At 38.9% G+C, this 15311-nt stretch overlaps 1 protein-coding gene across 1 annotated transcript in view; it reads left to right on the top strand.

Annotated features, from left to right (window-relative positions):
• cerkl (CERK like autophagy regulator) overlaps nt 1-15311 on the top strand; it is a 55896-nt gene that overhangs the window by 18393 nt on the left and 22192 nt on the right. Inside the window, exons 3-4 of the mRNA XM_084123421.1 lie at nt 6904-7035; nt 11629-11692. Of these exons, the coding sequence (XP_083979547.1) occupies nt 6904-7035; nt 11629-11692 (196 nt within the window). The remainder of the gene's footprint in view (nt 1-6903; nt 7036-11628; nt 11693-15311) is intronic.

Here is a 15311-nt window from a genome sequence, read left to right as displayed (position 1 = left end):
TCTTATAGTTGTTAATAAAGCGTGGCAGTTTGTTTGGTGCTTGTGGAAATGTCCACCCCACCCCCCTGCATCGCATGCACATGCTCTCACACGCACACAGACGCATGTTTCCATAGGTGGATTATCTCTGTTATTTTATTGGCTGCGCTGCCGAATCATTGGCTCGGGGGATGAGAGCGGGCACGCTGGATTACAGGGGTGCTCACCTGTTACAGCAGCCCAGCGGATCCCGGCCTGGTGTTTCCCAGGGAGGCGGCACAATGGAGGGTGTGTCCCAGCTGACACTCAGCACAAAGGGTGAACGGTTCGGTAAAAAAGCCCCCAGACCCTCAATCCCCCAATGTGATTTTATTCAAGGTGAGCTCTGAATGCCATACGCAGCATCGGCGTGTTTTTCTGACAAGCCATGTGATGTGCGCTGACACATGAGGTGCGGCCGCCCAGCTGACAGATTAAACCCTGTGGTCAGAGAGCGAGCGGTCGGGCCAGGCCACAGACCAAACGTGCGGGGATACGACCGGCAACAATAGTAGCACCTGTACTACAGTCTACTTGGGTCCAATGTAGTCGTCGAGTTGAACTGGAATAGACTCCTTGTGTCCTTAAACCCTCTTTTGAAAGATTAGTCTAGGCAGGTCAATCAGAGCCCGGGAAGCCCTCGGCGCTCCACTCCGGACACATAATGTGCTCTTGGTGCTCTTGTCAAAGCATGTGGTCACACTCCTGCGTCAAGCTGGACTTTATTGTTGTAGACCTAAAGGGAGGAGAAAAGACAAACAGAGAGAGGAGAGAACTCAAGGGTCAAGCATCGGGTCCATCTCATTCCTCCAAAGGCTTTTGTGACCCATCTGAATTCATATGTGCATTTGGCATAAAGCACAACAGTTGCTATTGTGTGCCGTGCATGAAATTGCTTTGAGTTGTTTAACAAGATAATAGGGAAAGCGAAATCTCCCTCGGAACGCGATTTTAAGAATGCTTTCGACATTTGAAGGAAGCTGGGCCTTTGGCTGAGCTTGCACGGCATTTACATGAGTTGATGTACAATAGCTCGATAGCAGAGTGGATAATGTTACACATTAACAGGTTTTCCATTAAGTCAACCTGCGTATCCATGGTGACTCTTTCCCCTTGGCTCCTTGGAAACGGATCAGTCTGTGTATCTTATTGACTGGAGTGCTCTTACTTTAGCTGGGATGTTTTCTGGCTAGCCCAAACTCTGTGTATGTGCCTGTTATAGTAGGGTACTTTGATACTGTTTCACATAAAATAAATAAAAATATCATAAAAAGAGTTGTAGGTCAAGTCTACAGTGAATGAAACAATTCTGTCATCATTTACTCAAATTTACTCATTTCATTTTAAACTCGTATGATTTTCTTCCTTCTGTGAAAGAAAACACTTCTTGAAAACACTATTTCTAATTAGCAACAAAACTTCATAAAATCAAAATTTTAAATGTATATTAAAACTTAAGTTTATAATATTTAGGACACAAGCATCGCCAAATAGAAAAGTTCTAATACTTCCCCTTCCATTGTTCAGACAAGTTGATTTCCAGCTCAAAACTATAGTTTTATACTGTTATTTGAGGCATAATCCGGAAGCTCAAAGAGACTGCAATTCCATCTGGTACCAGTAGAGGCATAAACAAAATGCTAATTGACAATGTTGCAAAAAATCCTATCCTCAACGAGTACTTTTGTCTTATTTTACACTTAATATTTAAAAATCCCTGAAACAACATAAAAAATGTATGTAGACAGTGTAGACGATATTAAAACTTGGTTTCATACATTGCATCTTGAATTTTTTTCCACTTGTAAAATGTAATTAATTAAAGACTAGTTAAATAACATTTAAAGTTGCTCATAAACTGTTATCTGCTTACTTTCATGCACAGAAAAATGTGAAAAATGATACTTTTAGAAGTACAACAGCCTATCACTTGGACAGTACCTAAAGGTGTATATTCTTAGAGTAGTAACGTAGCTACAAGAACCTTTTAGGGGTGTCCCATTTAATGTCCTATTAAGGGTGCTACTCCAGTGACAAGCTGTTGTAACCCTAAAGGTAACATTATTGCAATTTTTTTCGGAAAGTTTCAAAAGCAAATCAAATCTTGTGGTGCCTAAAGATTCCCACCCCTAAACGGCACCATGAAAGGACAGATGCTCCTGTGGACTCTGCTGTAGGTACGACTGCAGTATCACTTTCACCAAGTGCTGCTTGTGGATTTTTTCTGCGTATTCCCATCGGATCTTCCCCATTTCTCTGTCTGTCACACCCGCCCCCGGATAGATAGACATGAACGCAGACATAATGGAGGCACCTAACACATGGTGCTGTTTTTCCACCTTCCTGGCTAATATTAGGAAAGGTGTTATTGTCCACACCGAGAACTACAATGGCTCTAATTGAACAATATGCATGTGCGTTCCACATTTTAACATGGAATAATTAATAGGATGCATTACACACTTAATTTTATTCTCCGAGCCTCTACGCGTTTTTTCTCATTATATGGGGCCTGTGTGAATTAATTGCTCCAATGAAAGCAAGTGTATTGATTTGAAGCCCAAACCTCCACCGCAGTTCCCCACCTCGTCTAGCGGTTGGAGCAGCTCCTGCCTGGTGATGCCCCTGCTGGAGGGGACAAATCTGGAGAGGGCTGGGTCTCCCCCACTGCTAATGCGCGCTAATGCCAGTCCCTGACACCATGCCAGATGCTCCGCTCTTGGCAGAGGATCTAAGGAAATGTCGAAGCACTCGTCCCCCGTATGGAGATCTCACGGCCGGTAGGAAAGTGGCACAGGACAGTGACGCTCTTTTTCTCTCACCCGCTCCATCTCCTGTATGGCCCCCAGATCGCTTACCTCCCCTTGGGCCTGCCGGATCCAGCTCCTCTCCGATCCTGACCTTTCCCACTGCAAGGCCCCAATCTAGGCTTATCCGTTGGAGGGCTCACTCCCCTCGCCAGCCAGGGATTTCAGGGCAAAAATAAGACATCTGTTCTTGAGGATTAGCAAATATTCTGTGCACCCCAGAAAGCCCGTTTGGGTATTGTGGGCTCAGCGAGTGGAACAGTCTATGGGTTACTTAAGTGCAGTTTGATGGCTGTGTTATGCACATTGACTCTCTTTTCCTCTATTTGTCTTTTTCAAGGGGCTTGGCCAAGTCAACACACTGTTATTGTAAAAAAAAAAATATCCCTAACCCCAAACCAAAATTTCTCCAATGTAACTTCTCTTAGATCTTTCAGATCCCATTCTGACTCTGGTTATACCATAACTTTTCTAATCAGACTAACATTTTTTTCCTTATCTGTGGATCTCAAAATTTTCAAAATTTTCATACTGTAACTGCTCATTTTGTTCTCTTTCCATTCATCTGTATGAACTTCAAACTAAAACTTTTAATTAAAGTTTGTCTATCTATCTGTCATCCATCCATCCATACGTCCGTCCGTCCGTCTGTCATCTAAAAAGGCATTTCTAAACTTCTTTTTTCAAAACTTTCAAAAGAATTTGTCAGTCTAATATTCAAAGTTTATCTTGATGAACTTTGCTTTTTTTTGTTAAAATCACAGTTATGAATATCTTTGGATTTCAAATGATTTTAATGAATCCCCTTATATTTAAAACTGAATTACAATTCTGTAACCTTAATTCAGATTCAAGAATTTAATTGGAATTGAAAGACGGGCGCATAACCCTGAGAACAGAATGACTTCACAATCACAAAATAACGCTGCACTGTAACATGAAGCATTGATGCTTTGCAATCAAACAGTGACTGTACTGCATGGTCAGTCCTCTCATTAGCGCAGTGAACGAGTGTTTACAGGCTGTCCTGGGGCTTTGTTTGTCTCTGAAATCAATGTGTAACCTGACCCCGCTCTCAGGTAATTTACCCCTGATTATGGGAAAAGTGTTCCCCTGTGCCGAATCATCTTCTCCGCAGGGAGACCCTTAGCCACACCATTCAGATGCTCCTTACCTTTCCCATCAGCACCCTCTGTGCCCTGAGATGGGGGCTGGACAGAGACAGATGTAGCCGCTGTGTTGGGTGACATTAGCCGGTCTTGATAGCCCTCAGGGGTAAAACAGCCTAAGCCTCTGAGTCACAGGGCGGCTGCATCACTGTAGTAAGTGCTGACCTCATGGAATGTCCACAGGTGGCAGGTACATGTGTCTGAAATGCGGACGTCACTTCAAAGCTATTGAGAGGGCAAACAGAACCAACCTGTTTACATGAAGGGCATGTGGGTGAATGTCACAAAAACATCCAGGGTCATATTTCATCCAGGTCATATTGAACAAATCTGAACTGCACAAATGCATTTTATATATAGCAGATTTGTTTAGATTTGTTCAATATGAACATATACTGTTCAATAAAGTATATATAAATATATGGTACTTACGATTACTGTACTGTAATAATAAATATTTTACCTTAAATGGTCATAAAAATATTCATATTTATTATTATTATTATTAATTATTTTTTGTTAGTCAAATATGACACAGATATGTTTTAATAAACAGGTTTTGTGAAATTCACCCATTTAAGCAAAAAATATGAATAAATGGCTTACAGCTTTACCTTAAAACAGACTACAAAAGTGATTAAAGACATAGAACACATATTTAGATGAGTCGTCTGCTATCCCCAAAAGGTTATAATTAACGTGTGAATGCAGGTTCTCTGAAGTCTGCTAATCACAGTGGCCTTTTGCGGGAACACAAACAGGGCTGGCTCATGGAGGTGAAACCTGAGTGTGGCCCCTTCGTCTGGATTGTCTTTCAATGAGCTCCTGGGAGCCACTGTGCATCGCTCACACAAACATGGGATTATGTGCCATAGTAACACGGTATCGTGCATGCAAGCAGCAGGCTACGTCCTCAGTCTCCCCTCTGTGGTGTTTAGATTTATCCTGAACAACAGCTCAGATATGATCATTTAAACAACAGAAACATAGTTTCCCATTTCAGGGTAATGATTTAATGAGAGCTGTCTCTCTGTCTACTACATAGGCAGCTACCTTCTAAGACAGGATCCTAACTTGAAGACAACCTCATAAGTAACCTATTTGGAACACTTTTTGGCATTAGCGTGTTGCTGAACTAACAATGTAATACTCTAAAACAAACAAATGATAATAAAATGATGATAAACTCTAATAAATTGGATGAACAGTAGTCAATATTTGAAGTGGATCAAAACCTTTCATCAAAGTTATACATGAATTTTGAACAATACCCATTCTTGTCTTATAGGACAACTTTGATGGACCACTTCAAATGTGGACTACTGTATATGCATCTATGGTGAACATTTTTCTTTCTTTTTTTTTGTTAGGTATCTTTTTACTGAGCTTGTTGCAGTGCATTCTGGTATTGCCGTCTCTAGTATATATTATATGAGGTACAAATTTTGCATCATAGAAAGCTACCTACCTTTTAGCACAGCTATTGCCTTGCAACTTTGATATAATGCTGTCTATATTGGTAGAACACATGGTTTTGGAACAGTGCTAGGGTCTCTTGCATCTTTTTTTTTTGTGGGTATTTTGAGCTTCATGAAGCAGTGACGCAAATGTGCACACTAACGTAAATCTGATGCAATAGATGAGCGTAGCCTCACAACGCTGCTTTCATGTGTCGTGCGGTGGGCCTGAAGCCCCCTCGGTGAGGATGAGTGTTGCTGAGCCTCCTGAGCCCCATTCACAGCTATAACAGCAGTGCTGGTGCCACCCCCCCGCACCTGCTCCCCGCAAGGACCCCAGCGTCCCGGCACTGCGGCCCCCAAGAGCCACATAGTGGGAGATTGGATCAGCATCCCCACGCTGAGCGAGACTCGCAATCTTCTTTCAAGATCCCAAATCCCCCCAGCCTCCCCACCTCACATCCTGCATCTACTCGCGCGCACGTTTTGTGTCTATTTGAACTGTGACCTTGGGCACCCCCTGGAACTCTTGCACTGTGATGTCAGCAGGGGATACGGCGGAGGGCAAGCCGAGGGTAGCGGCTCGTTAGCAGGTCGAGGGTCGAGAGCTTCAGGGGCCGGATTAGAGTAATGAGGGAGATGGTGGAGCAAGGAGAGAGAGTGTTGAGCTTCACCTCAGCTTCCATCGATCTCAGGCACTCCAGGAAGTCCAGAAGAGAAAGCAGCTCCCTAATTTCTGCTAATTATGATCCACTGTTACTCAATACTGCAAAGAAGGACATATAGAGACGGTCAGAAAGAGTGATGGGATGGAGAGATTCCACAATACCACAATACTTCAAATATATACGCTAGTTTGAGGTCAGTATGATTTAAAAAATAAATAAATTATTATTTATATTCAGTAAGGATGCATTAAATTGATCAAAAGTGAAGGGAAAGACATAATCTTACAAACAATTATATTTCAAATAAATGCTGTTCTTTTGAGCTTTCTATTCATCAAAGAATCCTGAAAAAAACTATCAGTTTCCCCAAAAATATAAAGCAGTATAACTATTTTCAACATTGATCATAATAAGACAGTGTTTCTTAAGCAACAAATCAGCATCAGAGAGCCTACATGGTGTATTTATTCAAGCTTTCTCCTCATTCTTGGCAGATATTCAGACACTGTAAACAACAGACACTGATCTGACCTTTTCAATTTTTGAAGACTGATCTCACGCTGTGTGAGAGCCATTCTGCAGCAAGGGTGGCAGACAAAAGCAGAACTCACGGCAAGAAATCATTATTATGAAGGACAGGGGCTTTGGCTCACATTAGCAGATGTGCACTTCTCTAAACTGGATGAGTTTCAAGCACTTAAATGAATGCCCATGGGATTCATGACACAAGGGGATTGATGAATCTTCCCGCTCTTTGTTTCTTTTGTTTTATTTTGCTCTGCAGGTTTCAAGAACCGTCCTAAATCTCTCAAAGTCTTTGTGAACCCCATCAGCCACAAGAAAGAGGCATACCAGATCTACCTGGACAAAGTGGCCCCGCTCTTCAAGCTCGCTGACATACAAGCCGAAGTCACCGGTGAGTCTCACACATCTGCACTGTATGAGATAGCAAACGGTTACATAGGTGGCTTTTCCTCTCAGGTTCATCTTAAAGTCTTCACGCACAGGTGATCCCCCGCCCCCTCAGGCCTCACTCGAGGTCGAAGTGCATTAGCGTCTGCCCTCAGGGTCTGTTCGCTCATAGGATTCATCACTCAGTGCTCAACAATTCCCTATATGCTAGCAAGCTGGTGCTTTACGCCATTAGGCATTGGCAGTGGATCATAGGAAATCAATATTTTAGGGTGAGGAATGTCAAGGTCCCTATGTTAATGCATCATTTGAATACACACTTAAAAGCGAAATTAGTGTTGTTTACCATTTTAATTGCCAACTCTCATGCATTACACTAAAAATCAACATTTAGAGGGAAACAAAAATATTACATTTGACTAATATTTATTAGAATATCCTATACTGACAATTTTAGTTTACTCTAAAAATCCTTGAAACAAAACCTTCATTTACTTGAGAAGCAACACTATATGATATAAAAAACATGTTTTCATAAATTCATATTATCTTGAATTTAAATGCATTTTGTCTTACTGCACTGGCAGTTTTTTTTTTTTATACCTAAAATAAGTGGGGGGAAAAATCAATAAAACACATGCTCTGAAAACAGTTTTTTTTAATATGTTGCTTTTAAGTAAATGTATCTTGCTTCAAGGAATTTTAGATAAATTAATTAGAAAATTGGACAAAAACGTGTTTAGATTTGGATTTTCACCCTGCAACCACATAGATTCATAAAAATTTCAAACCATATATCAATGCAGTAACTTACAGCACCCTAACATCATGGTATCGAGCTTTGCATGAGCAAACATGTAGTTAATCCACACACTCTCATGGCATTTTTTTACTATTTTACGGTGTGAATGGTCCTTAATTTGTATTAATTCATACGATCTTATTCGTAAGTTTTTGTACAATCTGCGTATTCCTCACTTAGGGGCGGACCTTCATGCTTACTTTTTTCTAAAAATCATACGTTTCTGTACAAGTCACATCATACAAATTTAGACTAAACCGCCACCAGTGTTGAGGAAAGTTAATTTTAAAAGTAATTCTTACAATATTAATTCACTAAAAGTAAAAAAAGTAACTAATTACATTAGTTACTTTTTATGGAAAGTAATGCGTTGTTACTTTTGCATGACTTTTTCTCACCTGGGCTGGGCTTGCTTGTGTGTTTGTTTTTTTAATAACAAAAAAACAAAAAGTTCTATTTTTGGTAAATGTAAAGGCCCTTTCACACCAAATGTGAAATGAATAAGCCTCAGGCTGAAACAAACCTTTCAGCTGTGCTGCCATTCTGGATTGCAGAAAAATAGGACGCAGGAAATGTTCAACACTCTCATTTCAGCAATAAAAACAACAAAAAAATAAACAAATATGTTTATCTAAAATAGTTTTTGCTTATTAGTATGGCTAAATTGGATCATCGAAGGTCAGCAGCAAAAACATTGGTTAACAAAGTGAGATTAAATACATAAAGTACATTTGTGCTATTTCACATATTTAAATATTGGAGGTTTGCGTAATATCCTGAGTTTTCATTTCACTGTTTATGTTAATTTTGAGGAATACTGCATCTGTTTTTGAGCAAGTGAGTTGAGTAAATGCCTGCTCACATTTAAAACTACAATAAGCATCATGTTTACACAGCGCACACAACGCATCTTCACTTTACTCCTGATTTCTCTTAACATGGGGACAGGAGAGGTGTCAGTCAGTAAATGGGAAAACAAACTTGCGTTACTTATTTGAAAAAGTAACTCAGATATTTTGTTGTAAATTAAAAAATGTGTTACTTTTTCAAGTAACTAGTAAAATAATCTGATTATGTAAATCGTGTTACTTGTAATTCGAATCGTTTACCCCAACACTGCCCGACACCTCGTAAAATAGTTTTCTCTTTGGATTGAGTTATTTTGCTCTTTCATATGTTGCTGTGTTGATGTACCAGTAGTGCATGGTGAGCAACTCCAAAAACATTGCCAGATAATGCAAGAACTAACAAAATGTATACCAAATGCATATAAAATGTGATGCTTATGCACAAATATTTCTACATGCTGTTCACAACCAAGCTCTCCTTTTCTTTGAATCCTAAATCTCTCGATATCCATTCGTCAGCAGTGTGTTTGTGTGCTTGAGGTTGTGTATGTGTGTGTGCTCATACTGGAAGTAGCAGCTGTACAACACTGCTGTGGATTGTTCTAAATGCATCTCACACTCATAATGACAGGAGAAGTGTATCCTCCGTCAGTAACCTGACCCAGGGGGAGGGACTGCACCCATCTGTTCTAACACAGTGCGGGACTCCCCCCTCTCCTCCCCTTTACCCACCTCCTCCCACACACACAGGACCCCATACTATATGTACTATACAACCATGGACTACTACACACACACCCAAACACGCACCAGGCGCCCCCTGCTTTTAAAAAGGAGACTCCACAATCTGTGCTCTAATGAATGTGGGTACCTGATTCCAAAAGCCATTTGAACAGTAATAGAATCCGTTTCCTGATGATTTGCTCCCGAGGGCAGAGGCTGAGAGCTCAAGGTGGAGCCATTAAACAACATTTTACCTAATAGAAATTAAATATCTCGTTCTGCCGCTCGGAACGCAGAGCTTTGAGAATATATATGATCGAATTAGCTCTATAGACTGAGATACACGGGCAGCAGTCGTGCAATGTCATGTTCAAGAGAAGCAATTACAGTGTTTAATTCACAGCTATTTACTGATAATCAACGCTTGTATGTGGAAATGTCATTTTTGGCATTTACATGGTCATTTAAGAGTCTAATTTAGCATTTGATGTGCTTAGATTGGTGCTCTGTAGATTGAGCACTGTTTTAGATACAAGGTTAATTTTGAACTAAAATGAATGATATCGCACAGTTCAGGCCAGAATTTTCAATCAGTTAGTGAGATATGAAAAATATGCCTGGGTTGTGGTTTTGTTTGACAAGGTCAGAGCCACATGGTCCTTTAATTACACTTTGATTTGCAAGTGCTCCCCCTACAGGTCAGCACTAAGAATTGAACTCATGACAGAGTCTATATGGCTATGCCTGGAATAATTATGTACTTATGCTTCTGCAGTATATGTGGAGTATAAATTATATCAGTGGCAATATTTATTTAAAACATCATTTGACTCTGATTTTGTTCCAAAATTGGATATCAAAATGGAAATTAATATTTTTTATTTACAAGATGATAACTACACGTTCATTAACCCCAAACATGATGATGATGATACTACTACTACTACTAATAATAATAAATTAAATGAATGAATGGATAAATGAAAATGAATGAATTTTTTATTTGGCAAGGACATTCAATTGATCAAATGTTTAATTTTTACTAAACAAAAACTATTTCAAATAAATGTTGTTCTTTTGAACTTTCTATTCAAAGAATCCTATTAAAATGTATCATATATTTTTCTCTATAGTATATTAAGCAGCACAACTGTGTACAACATTGATAATAATAGGAAATGTTTCTTGAGCAGCAAATCAGCATATTATAATGATTTCTAAAGGATCATGTGACACTGAAGACTGGAGGAATGGTGCTGAAAATTCAGTTATGCATCACAGGAATAAATTACATTTTAAAAACATTAAAATAGAAAGCAGTTATTTTAAATTGTAATATTATTTCAAAATATTATTGTTTTATTGTATTTTTGATCAAATAAATAAAGCCCTGGTGAGCATAAGAGATTTCTTTCAAAAATATAAAAAATCCTACCAACCCCAAACACATAAAGACACATTATAATGTTTCAGAAAAGAAAAAAAAACATTTAAAATGATGATCATCTGTAGTTGAGCTGGTACCAGGCATAGCCAGGCATGTCATAATGAGCAGACACACTTGCATCTCTGTGTGCATCATAAAACACATTCTCAAACAATAACAACAAAAAAATAAACATCCATCTGCAAGTGTCACATCAGCCACGGTGAGCCCTTTGATGGGTGGTCACAGCTGGGACCCGCTCTGTGGCGGAGGTGCCCCAGAAAATGCTAAGTGGGGCACGGGCGTGCACAATGCCATCTGCGGCGTGCCACCCCTCTTCCCCCACATTCAGTGGCATTTTTGCGTGCCACACAGGACAGGGGTTTCTGCCACACTACGCCAAACCTGAATCGACAATTATACTGGATCAAGCCTGTATCCAACAAACTCTGCTGACCACATCTAACCCTCTTTTTTTCTGACTCATTACCTTTTGTTTACCTTGTTACATCACAGTACTGTAATGTAAATAGCAAACCACACATTAAATGCTGGGAAAAATCTTGTTTTGCGCAGCTTGGGCAAGCTGAATACAAGAGCGGTTGCCTCTTTGTACCACAACTCATAATCTTGATTAAAAATGCAAACAGCATGCAAGTATAAATTCTGCTTTACAGCCAGTACCATATGTTCGGCTCAAGCCATTTGCCAATGCCTGGAAAAGGGTACTAAAGGCAGTTTGGAGTGCTTTCCTTTCAGAAAAAAACCCCAAAAACATTAACTCTTTCTTTTCCGCAGTCACTAAGCGAAAGGGCCAGGCTCTGTCCATTCTGAAAGACTGCAGCTTGGAAGAATATGATGGGTATGTATACTTCATGGTTTGTACTTAAAAAAAGAAAATCTTCAAAAATTCAGTCTATGAAGCATTTTGGCTGTGGGTTAGTACAACTTTCTGGATTCACACTAAGCTGTTTCTAAAAGAAACGCTGTTGAAAGTGAATTGGACCGAGCACCAAAACACACTTGTAGCCAGTCAGCAGTAAGGGGCGTATACACTCATTCTGGGGGAGGTGCCTGTGTTGCATAGCGTGTTGGTGAATTTGGGGGCGGATCTATCAAGATAGGGGTGTGATCCTTTTGGGTAGGGGCGTGTTTTTGGTGATTTCAAATATCAACAGCGTTTCTCAGAAATCACTTACTGCACCTTTAATTGCAAAATGACAGTGTGTGTGTGTACATGATATGATATTTTATTTATCATTTATTTTGATATATATATATATATATATATATATATATATATATATATATATATATATATATATATATATATATATATATATATATAATTAAAAACTAAATTATATATCTATATATATAGAGAGAGAGCTTTGATGTTTTAAAAATTGCTTCCAATTTCATTATAATTACAGTAAAGCAAAGTATTTTCTGCCTGTCTTAGGGTTATTGTAGTTAATATATGTAGTTACTTGAAATAAATTAAACATTAACGGAACTGAACCAATAAAAAATTAAAAAAATATAAAGACTTTTTTCAAAAATATTTCAGCATGTTGCCAAGGAAACATTGCTCATTTTCATTTAGTTTAAATTTCAAATTCATTTACTTGATGTACTAATAACTTAAATTGAAATAAATAAATAAATAAAATAAAACTACATTAAAAACAATCATTTTTGAAATGACAAAAACAAACAAAAAACTTTATTATGAAAATTATATACATATACATTAACTATAATAGTATCAATGAGACTAAAATAGCACTTAACTGTCTGAACAGATGCTAAATGTACTGAACTAAAAGATAAGCTAAAGTAATCTACACTAATTAAAAAAATACCCAAAAATGAAACTTCTTTCATCAACTGCGTGTCTTGTGAAGCCTATGACTTTTGGTCATTGTGTGGAAAAGAAAATGAGTCATTTATAGTAGAACATTCATGCTGCTCTTTTACAAACAATGAAAGTGAACCATGGCTGTTAAGCAAGATTTTCGATGAATAATATATTCACAATGTTCTTTGTATGGAATAGAGCAGTCCTGACTTTCTCCTAAATAAGAAGGCAAGTCATTGAACAACAAAGATGACAACTATCATTTGAAGGGTGAACTAGCTTTATGACACGAGTGAAGATGGCATGGAATTCAAAGCCAGATGACATAGTAATCCTGCCTCTCCCTCACATCCTCATGTCTCTCTTGAGATGACATTTAGCCATAATAAATAAAGTAGTGTTTGGGACAGAGGGAGGAGAGAGAGAGAGAGAAAGGCAGAGGTGGACTTTTACAAAATGAGTGATACACTTTGATTGGAGGTGCGTGCCGCGGGGTCCAGTGCGGAGCTCTCCGGTAGAGCAGGTCTCTCTGGTGCAGCTCGGCAGGTGGCTCCTTAATTACCTGTTCTGGAAGCAGTGATGAAGCACCGCCATCCAGCCGACCGCGGGTGCGGGGCATCGCTCACACCACATCGTACGGTCTCTCTCCACGTGCTCCAGTACTTCTCACAATTAGCTCCTCTTAAATATCTCCGGCCCCGGCTTAACGCTCATCCGTTACTGCCGCCCTACTGTTCCGCTGCATCCTCTGGGCTCGGTGGGAGGGGACGTGCTGGGTCTGGCACAGTGGTCTTTGATTAAAAACACAGCGTGCAAGTTCACGGCAGTGACAAAAGGACAAGGGCAAGCACCGAGTGAAGAACACACTCATGTTGAATGGTGATTAATCTGTGGTGTATGAAGGTGGTGAGAGGGCTTGGTGGCCGGGTTCTTGTGAATCCAGAAATAAAGAGATCAGACACTGTAAGAGGTCGTAGTGGAACTTAAAATCTTTATTGACATAAAACCACAGGGTTCGGGATCACTGGGTCTGATAGGACGGTTTCAAAGTGTGAAAGTCTACTGTGAGGCCTAGGGCTGGGCAGTATCACAAAATATATTCACTGATGATAGAGATGAGTGCAGGACTGCTTTACATTATTTATAATTGAGAGCAAGCGAAAAAACATGGAGCAATGGAGCAATACAGAGCTGGAATGGCTCTTGCGTTTTGATGTCATACACTGATCGGTCTGCACAGTGCCGCTTGAACACACCTGTTCACACTTGGCAGGTTTGGTTTGATTAAAACAAACTCTGGTGCGATTGCTCTGTTAGTGCGGTTCATTTGATTAAGCGTGAACGCTGCCATCTGAACCCTGGTGGGCACCAAACAAACAACAAATATTAAATATTAACAAATATTATTTTTCAAATGTAATATATTTTAAAATGTAATTTATTTCTGTGATGACAAAGCAGAATTTTCAGCATCATTACTCTAATTTCTAACATTATAAATGTCTTTACAGTCACTTTTGATTAATTTAATGCATCCTTATTGAATAAAATTTATTACTGCCCCCAAACTTTTGAATGGTAGTGTATAATTTAGATAAATCAGATTATATAATTGTTCTAAAAAAAACAATATTTAATCACAGAACAGTGAGGTTATCAAAGAGTGTTGACATCAATATTATAATGTAATATTATCAAATATACACTATAAAACTCTGTAATACTACTAAAAAGGCATTTAAAGGTGAAGTGTGTAATTGCTTACATCACCTTTAAGTTAGTAGCATTATTGCTTTAGTTACTCCTCAACACTGGTATGAAAGACCCTGTGGCATCATACATCATATCTTTGCACTTATGGTAATAGATTTCATTATAGATAATAGATCTGTCTTGCTCTTGTACAGCGCAGCAGTAAGACTCAAGACTTAACGCTGAGGATAATATCTGTGTGGAATTTCGGCATCAGTCATGGTCTGTCTATGTATTCCAATTTCACAAAGCTTATTCTTTTTCGAGGATTATAGAAAAGATGCTCTGATGATTTTGTTGAAATTAAATTTTCTGTCGGCATGACAAATCACTGAGGATATCTAAGCTACTTAACCCGGCATAGAAAAAAAAGATCACTCTTTCTGTCGTTTGCTAAACAGGATAATCTTCAAGTAGGGAATTTACTATTGTAAATCGCACAATAGAGTCATGCTAACTGGTCTTCACAATTAAAAATGAAAATTGTCATTTACTCACTGTCATGTTGCTCCAAACCATTATGACTTTCTTTCTCCTGTAGAACACAAAAAAAGTTGTTAATGTATGGACCAAAAAAAAAGATGGTACAAAAGTCATTGTATGAACGAAAACGTATAAAAAAACAAAAACAAAAAAACACACACTGTAAATGTATTTTATAATGTGGTGACAATAATGCTAGCAATGCCGAACAACGTAGGGTGTTTTATTAGAAAATGTTAAAAAAGCACCATCTTTAACACCTCAGCGAAAGCAAAAGAAAAGATACTTTTTTCCTGTCGAGGAAACGTGTTATAGCACTCTAAACTCAGTCCCCTGTCCTCATTCCTCTGATCTCGATTAATTAACTTCTGAAGAATTAATTCGG

The sequence above is a fragment of the Abramis brama genome (assembly GCF_963993115.1).
Source record: "Abramis brama genome assembly, chromosome: 8".
NCBI lineage: Eukaryota > Metazoa > Chordata > Actinopteri > Cypriniformes > Leuciscidae > Abramis > Abramis brama.
This window is presented reverse-complemented; position numbering and strand designations above follow the sequence as displayed.